The sequence below is a fragment of the Lepidochelys kempii genome, chromosome 4, assembly GCF_965140285.1.
Source record: "Lepidochelys kempii isolate rLepKem1 chromosome 4, rLepKem1.hap1, whole genome shotgun sequence".
Taxonomy (NCBI): domain Eukaryota; kingdom Metazoa; phylum Chordata; order Testudines; family Cheloniidae; genus Lepidochelys; species Lepidochelys kempii.
The window spans coordinates 53,948,718-53,974,190 of record NC_136383.1 but is presented as its reverse complement, the minus strand read 5'-3'; the positions used below and the strand labels follow the sequence as shown (position 1 = coordinate 53,974,190).

At 41.4% G+C, this 25,473-nt stretch overlaps 3 protein-coding genes across 8 annotated transcripts in view; 1 reads left to right on the top strand and 2 right to left on the bottom strand.

Annotated features, from left to right (window-relative positions):
• The window catches only part of C4H4orf51 (chromosome 4 C4orf51 homolog), a 24,907-nt gene extending 13,184 nt beyond the window's left edge, over positions 1-11,723 (bottom strand). The window contains exons 1-3 of the mRNA XM_073341286.1: positions 9,986-11,723; positions 6,657-6,733; positions 3,107-3,165 (exon numbers count right to left, since the gene is read on the bottom strand). Coding sequence (XP_073197387.1) covers positions 3,107-3,165; positions 6,657-6,733; positions 9,986-10,221 — 372 coding nt within the window. The 5' untranslated portion in view covers positions 10,222-11,723. The remainder of the gene's footprint in view (positions 1-3,106; positions 3,166-6,656; positions 6,734-9,985) is intronic.
• LOC144930492 (uncharacterized) overlaps positions 1-12,810 on the top strand; it is a 27,251-nt gene extending 14,441 nt beyond the window's left edge. The window contains exons 4-7 of one of the 3 annotated variants that reach the window (XM_078852490.1): positions 2,319-2,447; positions 6,910-7,042; positions 11,854-11,976; positions 12,391-12,810. In XM_078852490.1, coding sequence (XP_078708616.1) covers positions 2,436-2,447; positions 6,910-7,042; positions 11,854-11,976; positions 12,391-12,452 — 330 coding nt within the window. In that variant the 5' untranslated portion in view covers positions 2,319-2,435 and the 3' untranslated portion in view covers positions 12,453-12,810. The other 2 variants (XR_013635699.1, XR_013635700.1) reach the window with 2 other exon arrangements.
• MMAA (metabolism of cobalamin associated A) lies at positions 11,800-25,473 on the bottom strand. 4 transcript variants are annotated; one of them, XM_073341283.2, is made up of 10 exons: positions 25,367-25,473; positions 23,809-23,940; positions 22,776-23,258; positions 21,239-21,361; positions 19,672-19,842; positions 19,203-19,288; positions 17,708-17,857; positions 17,167-17,205; positions 15,556-15,643; positions 11,800-12,232 (listed from the first exon to the last, which is right to left on the bottom strand). In XM_073341283.2, exons 3-10 carry the CDS (start codon positions 23,200-23,202, stop codon positions 12,156-12,158), a joined length of 1,161 nt encoding a protein of 386 aa, XP_073197384.1. In that variant the 5' UTR covers positions 23,203-23,258; positions 23,809-23,940; positions 25,367-25,473; the 3' UTR covers positions 11,800-12,155. The 4 variants fall into 4 exon arrangements, with proteins under 4 accessions (XP_073197384.1, XP_073197385.1, XP_073197382.1 ...); XM_073341284.2 differs by lacking the exon at positions 11,800-12,232 and adding an exon at positions 12,239-14,553; XM_073341281.2 differs by lacking the exon at positions 11,800-12,232 and having other exon boundaries at positions 15,180-15,643.

Here is a 25,473-nt window from a genome sequence, read left to right as displayed (position 1 = left end):
AAGGTGCTTGTTGTGTCTTAGTGAGGGACACATTAAAGATTGTGAATAACTTGCAGATGGAGCACCAAAGAGGACTCGGGTCAAGAGACTTGTGGTTGAAGAAGCACCTTCTGGAGCAGGCTGTGAGTAGAACTCTGTGTCTGTCACGGAGGTCACAGAAGTCACAGATTCCATGACTTCCTGCAACTTCCATGACTTCTGCAGCAGCCAGTATGCCTGACCCCAGGGCTGCCCATGCAGATGCTCCAGGGCAGATGCTCAGGCTGCCTTGGGGACAGCCACACCAGCCGCTGCTCGGGCAGCCCCAGGCAGCAGTCCCGGGCCAGCGGAGCAGCCTCAGTCTGCGGCCCCAGGCAGCGGTCCCCAGCGGTTTCAGCCACGGGGTATCCATTGAGTCCAGTACCGACGACGACGGCACCAGAGCCAACCATCTCCATGCCAATAGCATACCAGGCAGCACCCGACATTCTTTGCCTCTCAGTCCTGGACTCTAGTTCAGGAGTTCTCCAGTGCTATGACTTTTACCAGCTCTTCCTCCATTCTGCCTCCATCACCTTCTGGCCAGGTTGCAGAGCCGCCAGGTCTGTCAGCACCGCAGCTCACATCACCTGGGCTGCAGACTGTGGCATCAAGACTGGGTCTGGCACCGAAGACCCTCTTAATGTTGTGCATCCTTGGGTCCTGTCATTGTAATGGTGGCAGATCCCGTCATCTAGTTTGGTACTGGCCTCGGTGCCAGTGTTTCTCCTGGTACCAAGCAGGAGTGGGTTCCATTTGGTGCCATTGGTGCTAATTCCCCACTCCTCTTCAGCACCGATGATGCCTCCATATTGGGCTTCAGATGAGTCTGATCAGTTGTTTGGCCTATCAGAGCTGGCTCCCCCGTTTGTCACCACAGAACCTCCAAGATTCCTCAAGATCCAGGTCAGTGTCCTCGTCAGATTGCCCTTTGATCCCTATCAGTACTGAGATCAGGATAGGGGCTCTTGGTTTGGTGCCTACTGACCACCAATACCTTATCTGTATACCTAGTGGTTTCCTTGGAATCCCTGGGACACTCCACAGTCCCTAGTGTCCTACTCCTTGACCTAATCCAGAGAGATATCACTGGTCCCGCAAGTGACTCCTGCTCCCATACTGTCTCAGCTGGAAGTGACCACTGAGTCCATTCCCTCGGCACCTACGGGGCTCTTCTGACCCAATCCTGTGGTGCAAGAACATGATTCATTATTGGCGCAGTGAACCGCCTCCTTACCCTCCCTGGATGACTCTACCATGACAGAATCTTCCTCTCCCTCGGTGCCCGAGGATTTTAAAGTGTATCAGGAGCTCCGGAGGAATATGACCACTACTTTGGGCATCCACAGGGAATTCCTGCAGGAGATTATGCATAAACTGCTGGATATTCTCCAATCATCAGCTCCAGAGAGAGTAGCCCTCCCAATAAATTAAAGGCCTGCACAGGCCCTCTGGAATACCCCCTCTTCATTGCCCTTATGGCAAAGCATTCAGAGAAACAATAGTTCGTTCCCATGCAAGGGTTTGAGGGTTTCTACTCTCGCCAGGCCTCTAACTCCCTGGTTGTGACTGCGTGGCTAAATGAGGAGGAGGAGGACAGATGTTCAGAGTGTGTCCAGCAGGTCTTGCTTGACAGGGAGAAGCCCTCCACTGGGCAGCCTATTCAACCAAATGGAAGTGATTCTCGGTATGATAGTTAGCCCAGGGAGATCAACCGACACTCCAAAATATCCTGGATACAAGCCAGTATCTGTTATACCTTCAGTCTTCTGGTCTTATAAAGTCCACCTGGTGGAAATTTTGGCATTTCATCCACCTATGCGTGGGAAGTTGGTGTTTTCAAATTACATGGCAGTGAGGTTCTTGAAAGGAGTCACTCATCTCCACACATCAGTTAAAGAGCTGGTTCCTTTGTAGGGCCTTAATTCAGTTTTAGAGGCTCTTATGAGACCTCCATTTGAGCCTCTGGCAACTTCTTCTTTCCCCTTTGTGTGTCAGAAAAATGCCTTCCTTGTGGCAGTAAATCTGCAAGGAGAGTGCGTGAGTTTCAGGCTTTGATGGCAGAGCCTCCTTACACTCAGTTTTGTAGAGACAAAGGACCCCTGCGGCCACACCCTAAAGTTTTTATCTAAGGTGATTTCCCAGTTTCACTTGAACCAAGTTAAATATCCTCCCTAAATTGCGTACAATCCCAGAGAAGCAGCATCTTCGCACATTGGATGTCAAGTAATGTTTAGCTTTTTATCTGGATAGAACTAAGCCTTTCCATTCCTTACCTCTTCTATTTGTTTCATATGCAGACTGAATGAAGGATCAAGCAGTCTCTTCACAGACAGTGTCCAGGTGGATGACTTCCTGTATCATGACAGCATGAAATAGCCCAGACTACGCTGACTCAAGGGATATGAGCTTATTCCATGAAAACTCAGGTGATGTCAACGGCATTTCTAGGTGACGTTCCTATATTGGACATTTGCAGGGCTGCTACTTGGTCCTCTGTGCGTACTTTTGCAAACCACTATGCCATTAAGGCTGCGTCCAGATGAAATCCAAACTTTGGGAAGGCAGTCCTGTAGTCCTTCTGTAAGTACACTCAGAGCCCCGCCTCCTATTAGTACTGTTTGCGAGTGGCCCACAAGGAACGCACAGCTGCATCTCCTCAAAGAAGAAAAAACACCCATCTGTTGCTTTTGTTCTTCGAGATGTATTCCCTGATCCACCCTCCATCCTGTCTGCATCAGAGTCTGTACTCCTGATATTCGGTGCGAAGGAACTGAGGGGTTTGGGGGCAGTGCCATCCTTATATGAGCAGGGGAGGAGCCTTATATACGGCTCCAGGGCACAAGCGCCACCCCCAAGGGTACTGCTAGGCAAAGTTCTCTGGCTCAAGTGAGTGGGGCATGCACATGCCCACATGGAATACTCGTCTGCATCACATCTCGAAGAACAACAGACACAAGCAGCTAACCATTTGTTTATAAATCTTCAGTCATTTGACTAGGATAAAATGCTGATGCCTTCTATTGTCAACACAAGATCTATAGATTTAAATGATCAGGTACAAATTCACTTCAAATTCTGTACTTACTACTCGTTGTCCGAGATACTTTGAATCGTCTCTGTAACCTGGATATTCATAGCATTTGCCTGGAAGGAAAACAAGAAATGAAAGCCTTAGAGTGAGTAAAATGTTCAGTCCAATTTCTTGATACATTATCAAGTTGATTATCGTTTTTAAGTTCAACAGATGTTTTGTTGAATTTTACAGTACACAAATATACACAGAGAGGAAAATTAGGCTACCAAATTAAACAGTGTCTCCCCAGCTCATCCTCCACCCTCCTGGGGAAATTTTGTGGGATGGGGCCACAGAGGAGGTGATCTCCTTGCAGTTATTCACCTTGCCTGCCACATTTTGCCATGTGAGGAGCAGGTTTGCCTCCCTGAATGAAAGGCCCAAGGCCTGCTCCCAAACTTGGCAGCTCCCCAAGGATCTGAAGGATATCAGGTCCATCTGCATGGAGGCTTTGTGCCTCCTCAGCAGCCACCTTCTCCCACCCCACCCACTGGCTCCCCAGCAACACCAGTCCATTGGAACTGTAATACCAGGTTCTCCGCTGACCATGGCTGCCTCCAGCACATTTGGGCAGAAAAGTAATACAACCTGGGCTTATATTTATTAAATTATCAGAGAAATTTCCTTGGAACTTTCCTTGAAACTTGGTCAGATGTGGGGCAATATGCATCCTCCCCCTAACCTGGCCGGTCCCTTCCACTTGACCAGTGCAGAGCATGGACCATGCCAGGTCGCCACTGCAGTGGTGGGGAAAGAGCCCCATCGGTGCACATGGGTCCAAGAAGCACAATCTGGGTTAAATAGTTAAACAAGATCTGAGAGCTGAGTATATCTAATATACTAAGTAATATAAATGTTAGTTACAAATATTTATTTACATCTACTTTTTGAATGCGATTTGTTTTAATTAAAACTGTGTTGAAACAACCTGCACAAAAAATGCATATATGGAGCAATGAGAAATAACTATGGATGCATCGCTGCCCCATAACAATGGAATGCTACAATTCTTTTACTGAGTTGCTAATTCTGGATTATTAAAGATATTATACAATGACTCTTTAATACAGCTAGAGCCCTTTATTAGATCATTATCAATAATAAACTGTAACTTTGTGCACCATTCTGGGATATGACCTTTTTAAACAGCAGTGTAGTCTAGTGAGAGCCAGGAACCTCCTGGGGTGTAATCCCCCCAGCTGTACTACTGACTTGCTGTGTGCTATTGGGCAAGTCACTTTAACGTCTCCTTGGCTGTTTCCTCCCCTATAAAATCAAGGTGATACTTGCCTCCCTCACAGTGGTGTATAGACGATTACTGAGCTGAAGATTTAAACAGCACAAGGAAGATGCAAAGTGCTAGATCCGTGCAAAATATTGTTACTGGTGTTTAAGGATTTTCATTCTGCAAAACTCAGCTATAGCTAGAGGTAAACGGCCAGTGTAGAAGTGGGACTTCCCATTCTTTGACAGATGAGAGTTTACCACTCTATTTGGACCATTGATGTGGCACTTTTCATTGGTGTGGTGGAAAAGCATCATGGAGGTTTCTTTGGTAGTTTTCAAAAAAAAATTCTGGCGGAGACAAGTGAAGGAGACTAACCTGGTAACTTGACACTTTGTCAGTCAGTGACTTCAGCAGTACAGTTTCTCAAGGTACAGAGAGAGACAAAAGACAGATAAATTTTGTTCCCAGCTACATGCTGGCAGCTCCCATTCAAGTGAATGAGGGTAATGATAATGTGGCCCATATAATAATAAAGAATACTTGTAACACAGCAGCATGCAGGCTTTGGGATGACTAGAACTTATGGTACATCTCCAAGTTATGTAGTCTTTACCTTTCAATTGCTGAGTTACCATGGTTATAGGAAATCACAAAGAATGTTGAAGGTTTTTAACTAGTATTTTAATATAGACTATTACACAGAAGATGATTGAGACAACAATAAATAAGGTGTTTCTTAAATATTAGATCAATATAATTGGCTTCAGTCAGACTACTCGTGCTTGCGTATCTTGCTGAATTGTGCGAGTTTAGAAAGAATTTGAAATATCTCAAAATGATAGAAACCAGAAGGAGCACCCTATTATACTGTAGGGAGTCACATTCCCTAACAGTAACAAACTTAATTTTTACCTTCTCTCACAGAAAAATCTCCACTTTTACTGTAGCTCATTTTTCCTCATCCTCCTTACAGAAGTGACAGCTAGATATTTGTTATTTATGAACTATTGATAATGTAGATGGAGAGTACTTACAATTGCCTTTCACAAGTTCACCAACAGCTTCAAAATAAAACCTACATTACAGCTTGAACTCTGTCTTGCTGAAAAAGATCTTAGTTTCAATATATTTTTAATTAAGGTCATTTAATATAGCCCTACTTTGTTGGCATGTCTCCAGTCCCCAATCCAGATCCCCAATCCATGAACTCTAACTTCAGAAATAAATTGTGTTATACAGTGAGAAAGTCTGATGGTGAAAGAGATGATACTACACTGTAATTATGTGAAGAAGCTCCAGGAGTTAATACTATACTTCTGTAATTGTGATCCCCAAATCTTATGCTGCTATTAATGAAATGCTGTGGGTGTTTTATTTAAAAATAATGCTGCTTACACATGTATAGACAGACATACTAAAACATCCCATGGTTTAAGTTTAGTAGGAGGAATAAATTGTAGCAATTACTGCAGTCTGTGTTCAAATATAATATTAAAATGTGTCTAATGACAGATGACATTTAGTGACCTTAATAAATGGTGTCTGCAGCCAGTGTTCCTTTGTTCCCATGGGTGAATTAACTTAGCCTCCATGGATTTGGGACCTGGGATCAGAGGGGGCCGATGGACCCACAAACTTTGGATCTATGGGGGGACGTTACCCAGAAAGTGCTGGAGGTAGCATTGGCTGGGCCAGGAACCAGGAATTTTCCACAGGTGGAGGGAAAAGATTTGATTGGGGAGGGTGAGGAGGATGGACTTCGGTTGGACCAGATCCAGGTTCCTTTGAGTTTCAGTCAACCCCTGTTTGTACCCATTGTCCATGGGCCATTTTGCAACTGCTTGTCTTTCATCTGACAATTCCCTGAAACAATTGTTTATCTTTCTGTGGCAGTCCTGGACTGGTGGCCTACTTGGTAACTGCCCGGGTTGCCTGGCCCATTTGACCAGACTAGCTAGAGGGAGCACCCCCAGAAGGCGCAGAGGCATACTGAATGCTGAGCTGCCCTTGCCTCAGATTCTGGCTAGCTGGTGGCTGCAGGGCTGAGGAACACTGCTCCACAGCACCATCTAGGCACTGCCTGTAAACGCTGCAGCCCAGGCCCGGTCATCCTGCAGCTGCTCTGGCCAGCTCCCAGTTGCTCTGTTAATGTCTCTTCATTGCCTCCCATCTACATGAAACTTTCCAAGTGTTTTCACTCTCCCCCCAACCTACATCTCTCCATACCTCTAAATCATTGTCATTGCTCCATCAGTAACAAGAATCTGGAAATCACAGAGGTTGCCAGATTGGCTAAGGAACCATCTTCAGAATAACCAAGCGTGTTAGATTTACCTTTGTCATCTGAAGCAGTTTGTTTATCACTGTTGTAATATCCAGGTATATAATGAAGCTGGTTTACCATAAATACTCTAGAGAACACACAGAGGGAGAGAATGTTTAAGTCTTTTAGATCAAACAAAAGGCTGCTTTATTTCTATAAGCTTGTGCAATATGATAAATTTGCAGCATCTTTACCTTGTCATTGGTCAGGTTTCTTTATTTATAATACGTTATGCAGGCATTTTTTAATATCTGTTTTATTTAGGTTCTTAATGCCATGCCCATCAACACAAGAACAAGAGCCCAATGGTCCATCTGGTTGGGTATCCTGTCTCTGACAGTGCCCAGTACAAGCTGCTTTGGCAGAAGAAACCTTAGGGAATTAAGCACCAAAAAAGGTCTGTTTTTTTCCCCTGGCACTTAGAACATTCATTATGCTCTAGCTGGTCAATAAGGCATAACTTTTCAAAATGTTACATGGGAGATGCTATTCTAGTTCTATAGTTGTTTTACAGGATTCGTACGTATGTCTCTAGGAGCAGGATCGCAGGAGACAATTCTTAACTCTCTGAGTTGTCTCTCTGACAATTCTTAACTCTTTGCAGCTAAGGGTCCCGAATGGAAGAAGGAATCTTATCTGTGGCTCATCAGCCAGGCACAGCAGGTCAGCTTCTTAGGCACCTTAGACCCGCCCCCCTTCTCCCCACCAATCTTCTCAGCATTTCACTCCTGGCTAGCTTAGATGGCTGACTTGTGAAAAACCCCTTTTCAAGTGCTTAACTATCCCCAAGGATTCTATAGGTAGCATAGAGCCACCTAACTTGGGGCTGAAAATTCCACTAAGCAACCCAGGGGTTGTATGTTGGCGCACTCAGCTGACCAACACCTAAATCCCTTTAAAAATCTGGCCCTCAATGCCTAAAACATTTTTGAAAATGGGACTTAAATGCCTAAATTACTGAGGTGCTTTGGAATATTTTACCCTAAATCCTGCTGTGTCTGGCATTGTGAGATTGAATAGTGATCAACTACAAAACTCTGCTAGCCAGGGCAAGATTCTCCACTGCCAGAAGGGACAATGTCACTGTGTGAATGGGGGTAATGTGAGCTCTCAGTGCGTGGTGCTGACAGCACTGGCTGCCTGGTACATTGGAAAGACACCCCATTAACCAAACGGTAAATTTCTGTCCCTTAGAGACATGATGCACAGGCCAGCAAGCCTTCCCCCTCACTCTCTCAAAGATCCTGCTCTGTTGCTTGGGTGAGGGAAAGTTGTTCACTACATCTTCCTTTTCCTCCTCCTCTTGGGAACTAGTACAGCAGAATACAGGCCCCAAATTTGCTACAACATTATGAAAGGAAGGAATACATCTATCAAGTCAGAAAACTGTCAATTAATGTTCCAGAACCTACTTCATTTCCAAACCCTGTACTCCAACCCACCTCCCGCATGCAGTCCAAACTCTTCCCCATTAGTACACCATTCTGATGCATTCTTCACCTATGTGCAGACATATCCCTGCCTGCTCTCCTGATCTAACACAGATTTAATTTACCTGGGAAGCACCTAGATACTTCCAGAATGGGAACTAGAGAAAACCCTCAGAACAAAGTTATATTGTGAATGTAGGGGGATGGAGCCCAGAGTTGAAGAAACAACTGCTCATATGTGTATGTAGAGTGTTTTGGGCCCATATATTGAGTAACAGAGGATGCAGGGTGGAGAACAGTCCATGATATGAGGAGCAGAATTACAGTTGTTTTTATAATGAGTAGGAAGGGGGCCTGCATATGCCATGTATGGCAGGTGAGACTCGAGAGCAGCAAAAATTAGGTTGGTGCCGCAACTGTACCTGAGTATTCATAACATTTAGGCATTTAAAGTCTCACCTACAACAACGTAGCATATTTTAGGGTGAAATCCTAGCCCCACTGAAGTCAGTGATAAAACTCCCATTGATTTAAATTTGGCCAGGATTTCACCCTTAGTTTTTTGGTAAGGTAATATATTTTTACTCTTCAGCCTGCATTATAAGGGGTTTTTGCTTGTTTTTTAAAGGAACAACATTATGTATTTTAGATCTTCTAGTTAGGCCAGTGGTTCCATACTGGGACCCCTTTTTCATACCAAGGCCTTGCTCCCATCTAGCTGGGATCCCCCTTCAGACTTAACAATATGGGAAGGCCAAGATGGTTGCAATCGTGCAACACCTGGGGTCTCAACTCGCATATCACAAACTCAGACTTTAGGCAATTGCTAAGTTACTGAATGTCTTTCAATACTCTATTTCTGATTAACGACATGAGTCATATACATGTTTTGGCTCTATCAGGCAACAAATACTAACAGATGTTTTCCCTCAGACCCAATATTAATCAGGATAAACAATGACATCACATTCTCTCGACAGCTTGCAAAAAGCGTGCTACTGTGGCAAACTAAATTTGCTTCCACCAAGTAGGGATGCTGAACCAAAAGGAGGCAATTTTTTTTGACCTTCAAGTACTTTCTGAGATTTCTTGATGGATGGTTCCTGTTTCTTGTTAGACTTGAATAAGGATTTCATCAAAAATGGATTTTTATAAGCATGTACACTGCAAATGTTTCCATCTTCTAGCACTGTGTAAACTTGAATACGCTAAGATGTGTGCATGATATCATCAACTGTTCTTCAATACAGCACTACTGCTAATTGCTGTTCTACTAACAGGTTCAGAGAATCTGGTAGAGGACAGGAGCCAAAAACCAGAGAGGAAGAGAGAGAAGCTACAGCCTGCCCCATCAATTCTTGAATGTAATGCCTGAATTGTGAAAGGTGTCTCCATCGTTAAATGGATAGATAAGCTGTAGTGTGTATATATATGTTTCTCTAGTTCTTTAACTTATAAAACAGAGCTAGATCTAGAATTAAAATCTGAGTAGCAAGGCAATGATAAAACGATTCTAGGTTAAGATTCTGATGACATCATAAAGAATACGAGCCCTTGTAGTTTATGATCTCATTAGAAACCCTCCTTGCAGTTCTTTACTAGCTGTTCCCATTCCAGGATTGAAAATGAAATGTGGCTAACTTAATCCTGGGTCTTAAACAGAACCTGCCGAATTTGATTAGGTGATCTTTTTATATGTTATTCTTGATTTCTAAACTGATCCTACTCGTTTTCTATAGCAGTCAGGTTTCATTCCAGTTTAGTATGTTCAAATTCCTCTTAGAAGAGATGAAGAATAAGAAAGGCCTAGTGTAATAAACCTCTCCTAGCGTCTACCTCTAAGAGGAATTTATTTTTCCACTCACATAAACTACGTATTGTGGGCTCCACTAAATAGGAATAAACCTTACTCTGGTGGATGAGGTCTGTTTATCCTGGTAGGAGAGGAGGGTTTGGTGCTCCACCTTGTGGGGTCAGCCAGCTCCTTTTTTCCATAACCAGCAGAATAGGTTGTCGCACAGTTGGCCTCTCTTTGAGCCTCCTGTCTCCAGGCTTCCCCAGCATGGCGTTGGATTTCTTTAAAAGCTTGAGGAGAGAGAGGACTAAAGGGCAAAGGCAATTCAGGAGATAAGAAGAGATAGCTCATCCTGGATGCAGCTCATAGATGCTGAGCAGCAACTTTACCTTACTTTAGAAATAATTTTCCTCAGCTGATGAGTGCTAAAGGTGATCAAGCCTAACTTTAACAAGGTTAAGGAAAGGGAAAGTGCTTTGCTGCTGTTGATAAAAGTTGCTAAGCAACAGGTCATAAAAACTCTACCAGCACTACACCCAGTAAAAGAAGAAGTAATTAGCAAACTACAAACTGGATTTTTGTGTGTATTTATATACCTGCTGGGAGGAAATATTTAGAAATGAGACTTCTGCTAGGGCACTGTCTATATGTGCAGTGATAATTTTTTATTCTTCTTATGTGGGTACTAGCATCACAATCAGTCAAAGGACAGGTCAGCTGAATAGTCTCCCCTTTGACACTTCCTTTTAATTGCTAATTTTTTCATAGCAAAAATGAGGAAGGTGGTGGTAAAATAGCAGATAAAGCTATGTAGTAGGAATATATACGATTGATTAAAAATAAATAAGGGCCTTAAAGTGATCTTAAATTACATTTATGTAAATAAGAATAAAGCCTTAGCTAATTACAGCAGTATTGCAATAAGGGAAGCATTTACTTTTCAGTGTCAACTACTGTGGAACACACACATTGTAAAGTTTCTCATTTTTGTAACAGGTGAATAGATATCATCTACTCAAACATCTAAGACCTGTGAGTACTTCAATCTCTTTGTAGCAAGATCGTGATTTTTAATCTCCATTTGGTTCCTAAAGGACAAATATTTTCTTTGCAATTGTGCCTCTAGGTAAGCGGAAACAACAATCGTGGAGACTGAAATAACCATTCAGTCTTTAATGTAGTCCATGCAGCCCAGAAATGAAGGATGTTCACAGTGGATTACATCAGTCTCTAAGTGTTGGCAATCAGGCATCTTTCACAAATACTACAGTCCCATTTAAAAACAAACAAACAAAAATCCAACCACCGCCAAAAACAGAGATTTTCTTATTTGGTTACACAACATTCCCTTGTTTCAGGCTACCGTGCATGTCATGTTTCTCCTTTTTTGTCTTTTTCTTTCCATTTGTTGTTTAGCAAGATCTTAAATTGTAAAGGTAATAAGGAACATTTTAGGCATGTGTGTTTCTGCTCTAAAATGTTCTTTTCAATTGTTTACAACTTTTTTCTTTTCTAAAAAAATGCAATCAACTTTTTAAGGGAACTAGGAACATGATTAAAAAATATATTTGCAACATCTTTTGAATTGTAGATTTAGAAGCTGAACATTGGACAGGGACAGAGTTATCTACCTGTTGGTAGTTCAATGAAAATTGCCTGTCTGTGAACTGTCAAAGCTATAAAGGTTTAAAAATCATACTTTGTGCATGCACGCTGTTTTTTTAAAATAAACATGCTCATGTAGCAGTCTGCCACTGTTCTATCAGCATTGCACAGACACCCTATGTTAGGAAAGTTCATCAGGAGTGCTGTCCCTGCCCCTCTATGCGAAGGCACCAAGGAAAAAGGCCGGGCTTCTCCCTCGCTGAGTGCTCATGTGTGTAAAAGGGTTCGGCTGCTGCCTAGCAAACAGTGGCACATCATGTTCAATTATATTTTTACAAAAAACAGTTTATTATTCAGTGTTGTTTATTTGTATTACAGTAGTACCCAGATGCCCCAACTCAGATCACAGCCCCATTGCACAAAAAGATCAGGAAGGCGGCAACATGCTCCATGTATATTCCGAGCTGCAAACTGAACTGATAGAGCGTTATTTGAGAAATGGTATGTGACATCATAATACTGAATTATAATATATATGCCAAACAGGATGGAGTTAAAGTTATACATCCACCCTTAATTTTGTAATTTCCTGATTTAAGTGGTTTGCATGACATCTATTATCCAGCTATTGTTAGGGAAAATATGTATCCAAGGAAAAGTATTGCTATCGAAGTCTTAAACTATGTGAAGATCCATTTCTTATTCCAAAAAGTGGAAAAAACAGAAAAGGGGTGATGTAGATTTTCTCTGAACATCCCTGAAAAATAGAATAAAAAATGTGGCGTTAGGGAGAAAACTGAGGTAGTTACTGCAGTGTGGAGGGAGTGGATACCATAGCAAGACATGGCTACTTTTTAAAAGTAAACATCAGGAGGGAGTTCTTCTCCAAGGTTAAAAATATAATTTTATTTACAGACAGTAGCCTCAGCAAACACACAGGAAGCGAGTCAGTGCAGCTTGCAGAGCTACACACATAAGGAACAGACAAGAGAAGACTTATTCAAGGCTGACAAGCTTGTAAACCAGGAGGTAATGAATTTACAAAAGCGGTAATTTTGACAATGGAGCAGTCAGCCAAGCGTGGGTCACTTGGCCCCATCACTGAAAACAGAGATTAGATATGAAGAGAATAATCCAAGCTAGGAGAAGGGGATTGAATTTGCTGAGGGCACTTCAGCTGTAGATTCCTTTTAGCAAGTTTGACTGTTTAAGTAGAATAGTTTCAGATTTTCCCCGGAGATGGAAAATGGCAGCCGTTGAGCACTCGAACAAAAAGTCAAAAGGGTAAAGTTTTGTTTTAATAGATTAGCATGGATGAACTCCACTATTTTTCATCACACAGATGGTCTAGAAAAATATTGAGAAAACCAGTCTAAATGCTGTTCTCATCACTTTCTAGATCAAGCCAGTTTCCAACCGAGAGTTACGTAGCATATTAGTCCGTCCACAAGGTGGGTGCCCTCAGCCAGCCTGAAATTTAGATTTTAATTTTGTAAGTATGTACACAATCATAAAAGTGTGATCAAGACAGCCCATTTAGTAAATGAACAATGTATGTTAGAGATTAACCCAAAGAATGAAGTTCAGATGCAAACTTCACTACATTTCAGGGGGTTTAAAGCCCTGGCTTTTGATTTGGGGCATACTCTAGCTGATACAGCTTCCTCTCACATGGGTGCAATTTAGCATTATACTGTGACCAATTATGATGTCATCATAAAGCATTTGTGTTTCTGCCCTCATCCTCCTATCAGAGTTAGCATGAGTACATCTAGACTGGAGCTGGATGGTACAATTTCCAGCTCCAGTAGATGTACACATGCTACGAACAGCAGCTGGCATGAGCAGCAGTAGGGGTTATCCACCCAAGTACATATCTAGGGTTTCTGACAGGATCATACAGAGGGCAGCTATCTGTCATGCCCTGGATATGTCTAGTGCACTAGCTTGATCAGAACTACTTGAGCTGGAAATTAAGCCTCTAGCTCAAGGGTAGATGTTCACTCTTAGGCAGTGGTAGCTTAATTTCATGTGTTACCAACAGTGGTTTAAGCATCATTTTACCCTGGTGCAGCCAAACTACATTAGGGGTTTGCATCAGTATAACTAAAATCAGTTACGTGAGTGCAAGTTTTCTCCATACGGAAACTGCCTTTCATCCCTCACCAGCCAAACCATGGTTGTCCTGCTGTTCAGTACTATAATCCCTGAAAATGTACTTCAGCAGGGCTAGTCCTGTGAACGCAAATGCATGTTTGCAGGATGGGGTCCTTCCATCCAATTTTATCCTTTCTTTTTTTATCATAATGAAGGATACTGGAAAATAAGGCAAAAGCTGTCACCTGACAGGCGAACTAACTTTAATCCTGGCAGCAAGAATTAAAGTAGCAGGACTTTAACAAGGGGGGGTTCTTCATTGTCTAAGGATAAAAAAAAATTCCTAGTGTCTTCAAAAGCTAACTTTTCTGATGTATTGCAATTTACCTAGAAGTTTAAAAAAAAAAAAAAAAGCTGAAGATCTAGAGAAATAAATATAGATGCAAAATCAAGTATCCCCACTTTTAACATAATTAAAAAATTCAATTTACCTATGCAAGATACAAAGAATTCTTCATAGAACTCCAATTATTGCTTTATTGCTTTTCTGCAGTTTCCAAAATTGGCATTTTTTCTGTAATAATACATTTCTGCCAAACAGACCATGTTTTCCAAATAATATTTTAGAAGATCCTCCAAATATTATTAAAGGATATCAAAATGTGCGTATAGACCTTAAATAGTCAAAGTACTTAAGGTGAATTTAACAGGAGAAAGTTTAGAAATTGAAGCTTTGATCCAGCCAAATGGCCTTAAACCCCTATAGACAAAGTTGTTTTTTTACTTATAGCTCTTTAGTTATGGAAATACTTATCTTTATCATTAAACTCTGATGTGGGTTCCACTTGAAGTCTTTATCATTAGCTATATTACCTAATGAAACTTCACCTTTTGTTTTAAAAAATTCCTATTCAGGAGATATGAGTAGGGTGTTTCCTTGGATAAATATAGCTCCCAGGCGAGGCTACTTCAATGCTATATCTGTTTGTAACACAAAGAACAGGTTTTGCTTAGGTAATTATACAGCACCCAACACTTTTGTTGTCACTCACAGTGAGGAGATGGGCAATGATCCATGTTGGCAACCGCTCCCCTTGCAGCATCTACCACTATACCAGAGCTGAAATCTGTAGCGTGGATAGAATCTAATTGTAGCCCTAAACCACAGAAGGCTCCAGCAGCAGTAAGCTGTGTTATACCATAGCCATGTTTAAACACTTATTTTTGTTGTGTACATGAGACTTTGGAGACTCGTTGTTTAATGTGCTTACTGAATCAGAAAAATCTCAGGTTTTTGGTAAGTTATACAGACAGGTCATGTATGCACTGTAAAATTTAACAGGCATGTCCCCTGCAGTAAAAGACACAGATGAGCCCAAGAACAGTTATTACCAACAAAACCCCCATACAAAATAAGGATAATAGGACAAGTGCTGAAAAATTTGGAAAACAGGCAAACAAATTAACTAGCTTGCTGTGACAAACAGTACCATAGTTATTTTGTTTTAACAATTTCTATTACAAGCTCATTAAAACAACCAACATCCTTCACTATGCTGTACTCAAATAAGAGTTTTAGACGTGTACATTTTTCTTTTCGAATATAATCTGTAGTACTCCCAGAAACTAGCTTTGTTCCTCATGTGTATTATCTTTGCCTGAGTCTAGTACTATATGCAAGTATGCTGCAGTAATAAAAATGTGAAGCCATGCTTAGGAAAATTTTATTTAATGTTTAAATAATTTGTGCAAATTGATCAATGACACAGTAGAACATGGTATCTTAAGGTCTGTCTTTGAATGCTTTCAGCAATAGGTCTGCTGCCAGCCCTGGAGCTAAGACACCACTGAGAACCTTTTCTTCTAAAAGTGGAATTTTATCCCTCACTGCTAAATGACTCCGAAAATGGTCCAGCATATTTTCTTGGATTAGATTCCACATCCACACTTTCTGCTGTTTCTGTCGTTTCGTGGTCAACTCACCACTTGTAAGCATGAGATCATGAAATTCTGTCATCTTATCCCACATATCTGAAATGCCTTCTCCAGTTTTAGCAGAGATGCGCATTACCTGTTGGATTAAGGACGACATCTTAAAAGAAATTAAGTAATCATTGGGTTGGGGAGGGTGTTTACACCTGAGTTCTGCATCAGCTAGATTCTACTACAATCACAAGTTCCAATCCTAGTAAGGCAAACTCATCCTTCAGTGCTACTGTAGACCTTTTTCTCCCCCCCCCGCTCCCCCCATGCAGCTTATGTTGTGTTTCCTCCTGATGAGACTTGAAAACCAAGTTTCTGCCACCTCCAAAATGTTACTCACATCCTATAGTACTTGTGACAAAGAGGGTTTGCCTAAGTATTCTTGAACAAAGTTGCCCCTGTACTGTCTGATGGCTTACACCCAAGCAGTTGCTGCAGTTCAGTAATATAATTTGTAGAAGGTTTTAGGATCCTATCAAATTAAAGGTAAAGTATACAATATTACTTCTTAAATGGGAAGTCAGTTAGGTCTTTGCATAACCACATTAATATGAAACCCTGGATAGTTTCAATACTATAACAACAGTATTAACTTCTCATTGTACATTGGAAGAGTGATTGTAGGCTAGAAAGCAAACATCCAAGCCATTTGAAACAAGTTCTAAAAACACCCTAGTTAGAGAAGTGTTTTTAGTCAGCCAAAAAAACCCACACGGGTCCTTTTTTTTTTTTTTTTTTTACTATTAACACTTCACGGAGATGCCTGGTCTGTTAAATGTGTAGAGAGAGAGCTTTCACACAATGTAATAAAATCTCTAGAAATTACATATTATAGGTGTTGTAATGATGCTCACTCTATAATATGGTAACACTCTAAAAAGAAAGATCTGATGACTCTATTCCTGTGTAATTTGAAACTTAAGCTTACTGTTGTAAGGATTGTTTTCTTGCTGATATTTACAGGGCAAGGATTTGTAAACTTCTTAAAATTTCCTCTTAAAATAAAAAAAGCATGTTTCTCAAAAGCTTCCATATCTAAACTTCTGCTCAGCAGTGCTGAGGAGGGGAGTGTGTGGCTTCTGCCAGTTGATATAAATCTCAAGTCACCTGTCAGCCCTCCTGGTTCATGTTTATATGGAGCAGAACTGAACCAGACAGGGAAAGACTACATTCCCTATTAAACTTTATTGGGTAAAGGTTTCAGCTCTGTGTAAATTGCTCTGCCGCTTGAACAAATTAATCACTAGACACTGCAAAGCACAAATGTATGTGCCACCTATGTAAGTATGTTAAAAGCTGAACACATTTGCATCAATAACACTGTTTCAAAGGGCACATTCAGGTCAGTTTGCATAACTTCCTGGGTTTTGTTTCAAAGGGATAAGCCAAAGGACTAAAAATCTGATCAGGAAGCAAAGTAATAGTTGTTCTACAGTGATGTCCAATCACTAATTGGGTTTCAAATGACTGGGAGTTGAAGCACTCTAAGTGTAGGGGGTAGAATGGGAACAGAAAACCATGACCAAGGAAGCCTCATTTATATATAAAAGCATTTTATGACTGACTCTTTGTCACAATTATGAATTCTAATTATTTGTATTGCGGTAGTACCTGAAGGCCCACAGAATCAAGGACCCATTGTCCTAGGTGCTGTACACACAGAGGAAGACAAGGTCATTGCACTAAAATCACATGACACACATCACAAGTGGGTATAACAAGGAGGAGAAAATAAAACATGGATAATAGTAGTTACATAGGTTAGTATGGTTTACAACAAGATGGTTCCCAAACTTCTTAAAAATGTATAGAAATGATTAAAACTCAGCAAGCCCCCCTGACCCTAGGTCTAGCCATTATCACTTTGCTGTAGGCAACGTGGTAGATGTGAGTTTTGAGGAAGGATCTGGAGGCGAGAGAGAGCGAGCGAGTAATGGCTTTCTAAACTAGTTCAGGGAGGGTACCCAATAAATAAGGGATTGCATGAAAGAAGTAGCAAAGATGTTTCAGCCGCTGGTGCACAAGTGGTGCAGGAGAGACTTTTACATAAATGTCCAGGTGGTTAATATGTAGTTAGGATTAAGTTAAGTCCCGTAACCTACACACCACCTCTTCGGAAATAAAAAGAAGAAAATTGTGAAAACATACAAACCTTTGGTCTCCAAACCTTAGAGCGCTTGCGAAGCAGTTTCATAGCACTAACATATTCTGCTTGTATCCGCCGTGCAGGCACAACTAAATCCCCATCAGCTTTAGTTATAGCAACTAGATCTGCCATCTCAATTATACCCCGTTTAATACCCTGAATGGAAAAAGAAAAAGGAGAAAAAAATGAATATGTTAATGCTCAGTCATAAAACTTTGATAAACTAATGGGGCTTGTTTGTTGTATTATCTTACCCCCTGACTTTCTTCTTAGAGTCACAGACTTTAAGGTCAGAAGGGACCATCATGATCATCTAGTCTGACCTGCACAATGCAGGCCACAGAATCCCACCCACTCTTGTAATAAACCCCTAACCTATGACTGAGCTACTGAAGTCCTCAAATCATGGTTTAAAGACTTCAAGGTACAGAGAATCCTCCAGCAAGTGACCCAAGCCCCACTCTGCAGAGGATGGCGAAAAAACCCCAGGACCTCTTCCAATCTGCCCTGGAGGAAAATTCCTTCCCGACCCCAAATATGGGGATCAGCTAAACCCTGAGCATGTGGGCCAGACACCCAGAATTCTCTGTAGTAACTCAGATCCCATCCCATCACAGGCCATGGGGCACATTTACCGCTAATAATCAAAGATCAATTAATTGCCAAAATTAGGCTATCCCATCATACCATCTCCTCCATATACTTATCAAGCTTAGTCTTGAAGCCAGATGTGTCTTTTGCCCCCACTGCTCCCCTAGGAAGGCTGAATCTTAATCATTAGGCACCAGGAATTTCCTAATATTAGGACTGTCTGAGGTTTCATTAGTAGTTAGGCAGTTGTTATGACTCTGAACCATTAAATTCACATATTTATTCCTCTACCATGAGAAACTAACACCCTTCATGTATGTATAGCATGGGTTGGCATATATTACCTGAAAGGAGCATAACTGAATTTGCTAAACCAGTGGCTCTCAAACTTTTTTTACTGGTGACCCCTTTCACACAGCAAGCCTCTGAGTGCGAATATATACACTTTCTAATATATTTAAACACCATTATAAATGCTGGAGGCAGAGCCAGGTTTGGGGTGGAGGTTGACGGCTCGCAACCTCCTGAGGGGTCCTGACCCCCCAGTCTGAGGACCCCTCTGCTAAACTAATCAGTTGTTACACAATTGATTGTTGTTGTCATCGTCATGTACATATATGAGCATTCAAAAGTGAGAAGTTAATCATATCTAATGAGTAATGTGGATCATAAGAGACTGGCCAGAACCAAAACTTCAAATCCTAACACCTGTAACATTTGGGAAAATTCAGATCCAAATTTTGTGGGTCAAGTTGGTAAGATTCTGACTTCAGTGGGAGAAGAGTGAGGACACCACCAAGCACTTCGGAAAATACTACTAATACTTGCTTACTCAGACTTAATGCACACACACATTCCAAATTCAGACTTATGTTTTAGGTCATAATTAGCATTTGAGAAAGATAAATACCTGTAACTCATCTCCTCCTGCTGGTGGTAGCAGCAAAACAAACATATCAACCATGTCAGCAACTGCAAATTCAGATTGCCCCACACCTGAAAAATTGAAACCAGAATTGAACTTTCACAGCCATTCTAATGACAGTACTAAGGAGAAGTCCCACTATGGCTCCCTCTCTTTCTGAGCTCAACAAAGTTGGATACAATGAAGGTCAGTATGAAATCTAGTTTTAATAAAATTCTCTCTCAGAATTGACAAGGCTTAAAGACATAACAGAAAGGCCCCATTGGGTGAAGTCAACACACATTTATGAAAGGAATGGACCAAAATGGAACAGAAAAGATGAAGTACCAGAAATAGACAAGGCAGAAGAAAAGCTGTAAGAGGAAATATGCATCATTAGTGCCATAAGTTGGCCTGGACAGTACAGTGCGGTTGCAAGCGCTAAATTTTTAATTTTTACTTTTAAATCACATACCTACTGTTTCCACAAGAATGATGTCATAGCCTCCTCCCTCACATAGCAGAATAGCTTCATTTGTGGTCCTAGTCACACCTCCTAACGTTCCCCTGGTTGGAGATGGCCTGATGTAAGCATTCATGTCCCTTGACAACTCAGTCATCCGTGTTTTATCACCCAAGAGCGAGCCTTAAACATTTAACATTAACAATTTCAAAAAGGGCAAGTAGTCCGTTAATTTTCAATAGTCAATAACATAGGTGGGCAGGTAAGTGTCTCTGCTGTGGAATCAAATGAGAATTTCCCAGCGTTGTGTGCTAGCAAGCTTCTGTGTGGCTCTTTTGGCTTGCAAGATGTGAGAATATCACAAAAGTGTAACGGCAAGTTAATGCAACCCACTGTCCCTAAACTCAGAGGGCTCCCTCTATGCCAGCACAGACTCTGCAAGTCCTGAACCCCTTTATGTGATCTGAGCACAGCTGGGTCAGCAAACTCTTACCTATCTGTTATCCCTCCCACTCCATAGGAAACTGCCCAAAGACAAGCAGTGTCCTCCCAAGACGAAACTCTCCTATAGTCAATTTTTTATTTGAATTTAATGAAAATTTACTAGTATGACAAGTGTTGCTAAAGTTTAAAAGGAGACAGACCCTCTCAGTCCTCCTTTGTTCCTTATCCTGACCCTTTCTCTGGTGACCTATAAGTCTTGTCTCCACTACACATTCAAGGCATATTCCGTCTAGCCACAACTAATCGCACAGTCGTTATTCATAGTTAACCTGTAACATCTCCCAGTAGTAGAATTATAACAAGTTTCAAGAGACAGATATACAGAAAATGATAACGTATTAGTCAGATACAGCCATCTATGACAAAAGGATTAAAATCTCAGTTTCTACTGGTTAGGTCCCAGATAAGTTTTCTAAATCAAGCTTAGTCAGCATTGCACCAGAGGATTTAAATTTTGGGAGGGGCAGGGTTTGCAGACGAAAGCAACATGGGTTTGGAGAGCCTGTTGCTGAAGAGCAGGTAGCCCACAAAAGTTAGTCAAGTTCAGCGGCACTGCAACATCACCATGACTTACTACACAGAAGAGTCAATCTTGGCACCAAGATAGTCCCACAGAAGTTAAACAATTTGTTCCCATTCAAGGATGATAGTGTATTTTTCCAAGATCCAAGGCAAAGCAGGAATATATATATTGGTGGGGAGAGGGGGAGGTTGAGTTGCAAGTGTATTCTGATGGCCTCTAAATGAAGAGATTATTTGGCATCACTTCCAGTCTACATCGCAAAGTTTTAACAATAACAGTACTGATCACAGAAAAGGAAGTTTTCCCTTTCCCCATACAATACCAGGAGAGAGAGGCTGTACAAGGCCACCAGAAGACAGCACAAGTTTGGGGACCTCACAAAACTGGGACTATGATGCCTAATTCCACAGCACACAAAAATGACTAAAAAGCAATATATAGTTCATTAATGTAACTTTATAGGATAAATTTTCAACCACACACACCAGAAGCACCAGATATTGTCAAGATTAAATGCAGGAGAGCCGACAAAAAGCTTTAAGACACACTCACCACCACTTGTGCTAGAGGAAGGGTCCACAGCCAGCACAGACACTTTGTGACCCCTGTCTGTAAGCATTTTCCCAAAGCATTCTATAAATGTTGATTTCCCAGCACCAGGGGGACCAGACAATCCTAAGTAGTAGGGGGACAAAAAACTCTAGTTTAATGAAATAGGCAACAGCCTCTACTGATCTTTCCTTCTCAATGCTCTTCAATGTTATGAACTAATCCCCAACACATTCCTTTGACAATAATGTGAAAGAAATAATTTGTCTTAAAAATATAATTCAGAAAAATAGTATGAGACCCTATTCCAGTTATTTACTACAAATAATCTGAGGCCTGTCACTTCTAGTAAACGACCCCTCCTCTTTTGTACACACTCTCACCTCCACACAAAACCCTCTACTAATAGAGGGGTGTAGGTTTTTTTAATTTAGATTTGACTGAAAAAGTAACTTCCCCCTTTCCCTCCTCCAGATATATCACAAAATGCAACCAACTGCTACAATTAATCACCTTCATAAACCACATACTGGTAGATTTCATCTTCCCGTTAAGGCACCTAGAGTTACATGTTAATATTGAATTTTCTAATGAAGAAATCCAAACTTTCTCATTTTGGATTTGCAGTGTATTACATCAGTCTGCTCTGGAGGGGATCATTCACTTCTCTAACGCTTATTCATTCTGCCCATAGCAACATAAGATTGATTTCTTTAACCTCTTCTCCTCTTCCCAAACAGAGGTTTCTCAATATTGGTTTGCACTGCAGAACTTTAAAAATGCAACATGTCAAATCTACAATTTTCAGAAATCATTTAGTATTTAAAGCTGCTGTTTCAGATAAGAAGGTGGATGACTTGCATTCTAATTTAAGACAACTTAACTAGGACTGGCCTGTTCCTTTGCGCTTTGTGCTCTTCACTAACATTTAAGATGCCATGCTCCAGTTCTTGCTTCCTTTGGGCATACAAATGCATAAGGCAATTGTGCACTACACCACTCTACAGTGATCCTTCCAACTGATATTGAAGCATTTGATGGGCTGTAAAGGGAATCTCAACCACCTCTCCTCAGCTAAAAGGTAGGTTGCTTTAAGGTGGGGCCTTTACTAATGATAAAACAACTGAAAATTTTTCCTCTTCCTTTTTTTGGGGAAAACACATGCACCTCAAGAAAAAAAGATACAGCCATTTGGTAATGCTCATCTAAACTCATCTGAACAGCTGGTGCAGCTATGCCTTCTAGCCCCCCACATTCTTCAGCTCAGCAAAACTAATCCTATCATCCATGAGAAATTCCCCTATATCCTCTCCAGAAATTGAGGGGCCATTTTTAAAGCCTCCCTAAGAGTATTTTCCAGCATTGTGGAGAAGCTATTCTTATGAACAATACAAGTGACTTAAAGATGGTTACAAACTATTAATAATCCAATGATTTCAGACTCTACTCCATATTTGCTTAAAAATTATAAATATCGGAAACAAGAGATGATATCATCATAAGATCACAACAGTTACTGGACAGACAAAAGAGGACTGACCCACTCTAAAGGCTAGTGGTTTTCCTTTATTTAACTTTTCTTGTTCTCTGTGGTAGGATAATACCTTCTGAATGAGCACCTGGGCTATCTCCTTTTTCCTGCTCTGAGTTGATTCTACGAGGGTAATGGCCTCTGCCAAGCAGGCTCTGTGCCCTTGGATTAATCCACTGTAAAGTTTGTCTACAAGTCTCTGTTCCTTGTCACAAAGTCCCTGTGTTTGTTGGTCTACGGTTGCTTGATAACACATCCCTCTTTTCAAATCACTTGCTGGCAACATCCACTTTGTACAATACAAGCATACTGAATTAAAAGATTGGGTATATGGAAATAATGATCTAGGAGTGAAATTTGAGTGGAAGCTTTTGGAAGAAATCTTTCTCAGAAAACGGTAGTGAGGGAATCTTAGCAGCAATGACAACGTGTTCATCTTGTTTGGAATCAGAGAGTATCAGTGGTATCTGTTCAACTGTGTTTGCAGCCAGCCTAAAAGGAGAGAAAAAACACTTTAGTTTCTTAAAAATACCTCTAAACATTGAAATTAACAGATGTAGATGATCAATCTTTTCAGTCAAATCATTAGATTTTACTTTATCCACACCTGTGTCCATAACATGTACAAAGGAGATTTGCACACAAAACAGTTGTGTTAACTACTCTCTCTAAAAGATGACATTTTATTCTTGTTGGAAAAATATCACCATGGGAAACCACCCATTAGGTGGATTTAGGAAGACACATAATTGTTAATTTTTAAAGCTGAAGTTAATAAACTAAACCATTTGTTTAAAAAGTTTGTACTCTAGTTATAGGGAGAAAAAAAAATCATCTATCCTCTTGATCATCAGAAAGCTGTTTTAACAAAAAACCAAAAACCAAAAAAATTCACCTCAACAGGTAAGAAAATTCTCATACACATCCCCCCTTCTGTGCTCTTGACACAACAAACCTTATATGTTTATCCAATAGTTTCCTCAGGTCTGTTCTGCTCTGAAGCCCATAATAAAATCAAATAAAACAACCCTCTGGAGTTTACCTTTTGTACCTTTTCTCCAGAAGTAGATGTAGTTAGGTGCACTAAATAAGTGTGGGGAACTTGGAAATAATTTGTTAACTTTGAAGATTTAAGATGGAGCCTATTAGGTCTCATCTACATGGAGGTTATTTTCTGGAAAGAAAAAAAAAGACCCATAATTGCACCCTCATAGACAAGTTGCCAGAAGCACTACAACACCTACTCTGAACAGGTTTAGACACAGGTTAAAATGTTGGCAACTACCTGAAGCTGCATCTATATTACTGCTCTGCTCAGTGGAGCTATGCCAAAATTAGCAATGATGGGAACTTTCTCAGAAAGAAGTCTAATGTAGAAGCAGCCTCACAATGCAAGAGACATTCTATTCTACAATCCTATTTTCACTTCCTTGTAAATTTCACAATTTACAAAAAAGTCCATGTTTCCGGATTGCAGATCAGATACAGGTACAAATTTTCTATCTGCACAGGGCTCTACGCACACCTACAGTTAGTGAGCTTCAGCGAAGATGCTCCCCCTGCATAGAACTGTATTAACTTTAAACTACCTATATGCCTTTTCCAAGGCACCCGGTTTGTCTTTTAACTGGGCTACTGTAACTCTAGTAGCTTCAGACAAAATAAGATGCATTAGCAATAGGACAAGATTTGACTACACTCCATAGCATGTGCACTCACTTTATACAGTGTATTATGTATTCTGCTTATTTTTACTGCAGCAAATCTTCAGAAAAAAAGCACAGACAAAACTGTACAACTAGTTCACTGTGATTGGGAAACACATTGACCAAAATTTTAAAATCTATGGGACTAAAGTTAGACTCCTAAATCAATATTTAGGCATCTAAGCAAAGTAGCCCTTATTCTGAGGGACTGAGCATCTCACATTCTCATTGACTTAAATGGAAGCTGGTATGCTTCTGAAAAATCAGGCCACTTCTATTTAGATGCCTACAGCCCAGGTCTTGCAATGACATCTATGCAGGTGAATCTCTACACACACACACACACACAGATGTCATTGCAGAAGTGGGGCCTTGACATGGATTTAGGAACCTAACTTTTGGGCAGACAAATTCAAAAAGGGTGGCCACTCTGAATCACTGGATTCTGCAAAACATCAAGTTTGTTAACAGAGGACATAAGGAAACTGAACCACCAAGTGACGATTGTTCACTTATTTTGACAATGAAAATTTAGAAAATAAGAACATGGGAATGACCCCCCAGACGTGAGGCAATGGCGGGCGCACCCCAGCCCCACACCCCCCCGTTCAGAGATCTGTGCTCTCTCCGCGCTCACACGGCCAGGACACGGGCTGTAAAAGTATCATCGGGTTATCTGGACAACCACAGCGCCCAGGAGCCCGCCGCACTCGCGCCGCGCCGCGCCACGCAGCAAGGGCGGCGGGTCTACGCGGGGCTGCTCGTGTGAACGCGCATAACCCACGACGCCCCTCCCCCGCCGCCCCAGACACACAATCCCAATACGCCACTCGACACAGGCCCCCGGCGCGGCCCCCCCGCATCACCCACGGACCCCCCAAGGCCCAGCCCTACCCGCCCAGCAGCAGGTTCCGGCTCCGGCGGCTTCCCCGCGGCCTCCCCGCGCGGCCGAGCGGGACATCCGGGGCAAAGGGCGCGGTCGGCGGGGGGGGGCGCGTGTG

Coding starts and splice junctions, on each gene's coding strand:
- MMAA (XM_073341281.2), bottom strand. CDS start 23,202: ATGAACACGTTGTCATTGCTGCTAAGATTCCCTCACTACCGTTTTCTG. Junction 21,362..22,775: donor ACCACTAGCCTTTAGAGTGG/GTCAGTCCTCTT, acceptor CCTACTACTTAG/GATTGTCTGGTCCCCCTGGT. Junction 17,858..19,202: donor CAGGAGGAGATGAGTTACAG/GTATTTATCTTT, acceptor TTTTCCATTCAG/GGTATTAAACGGGGTATAAT.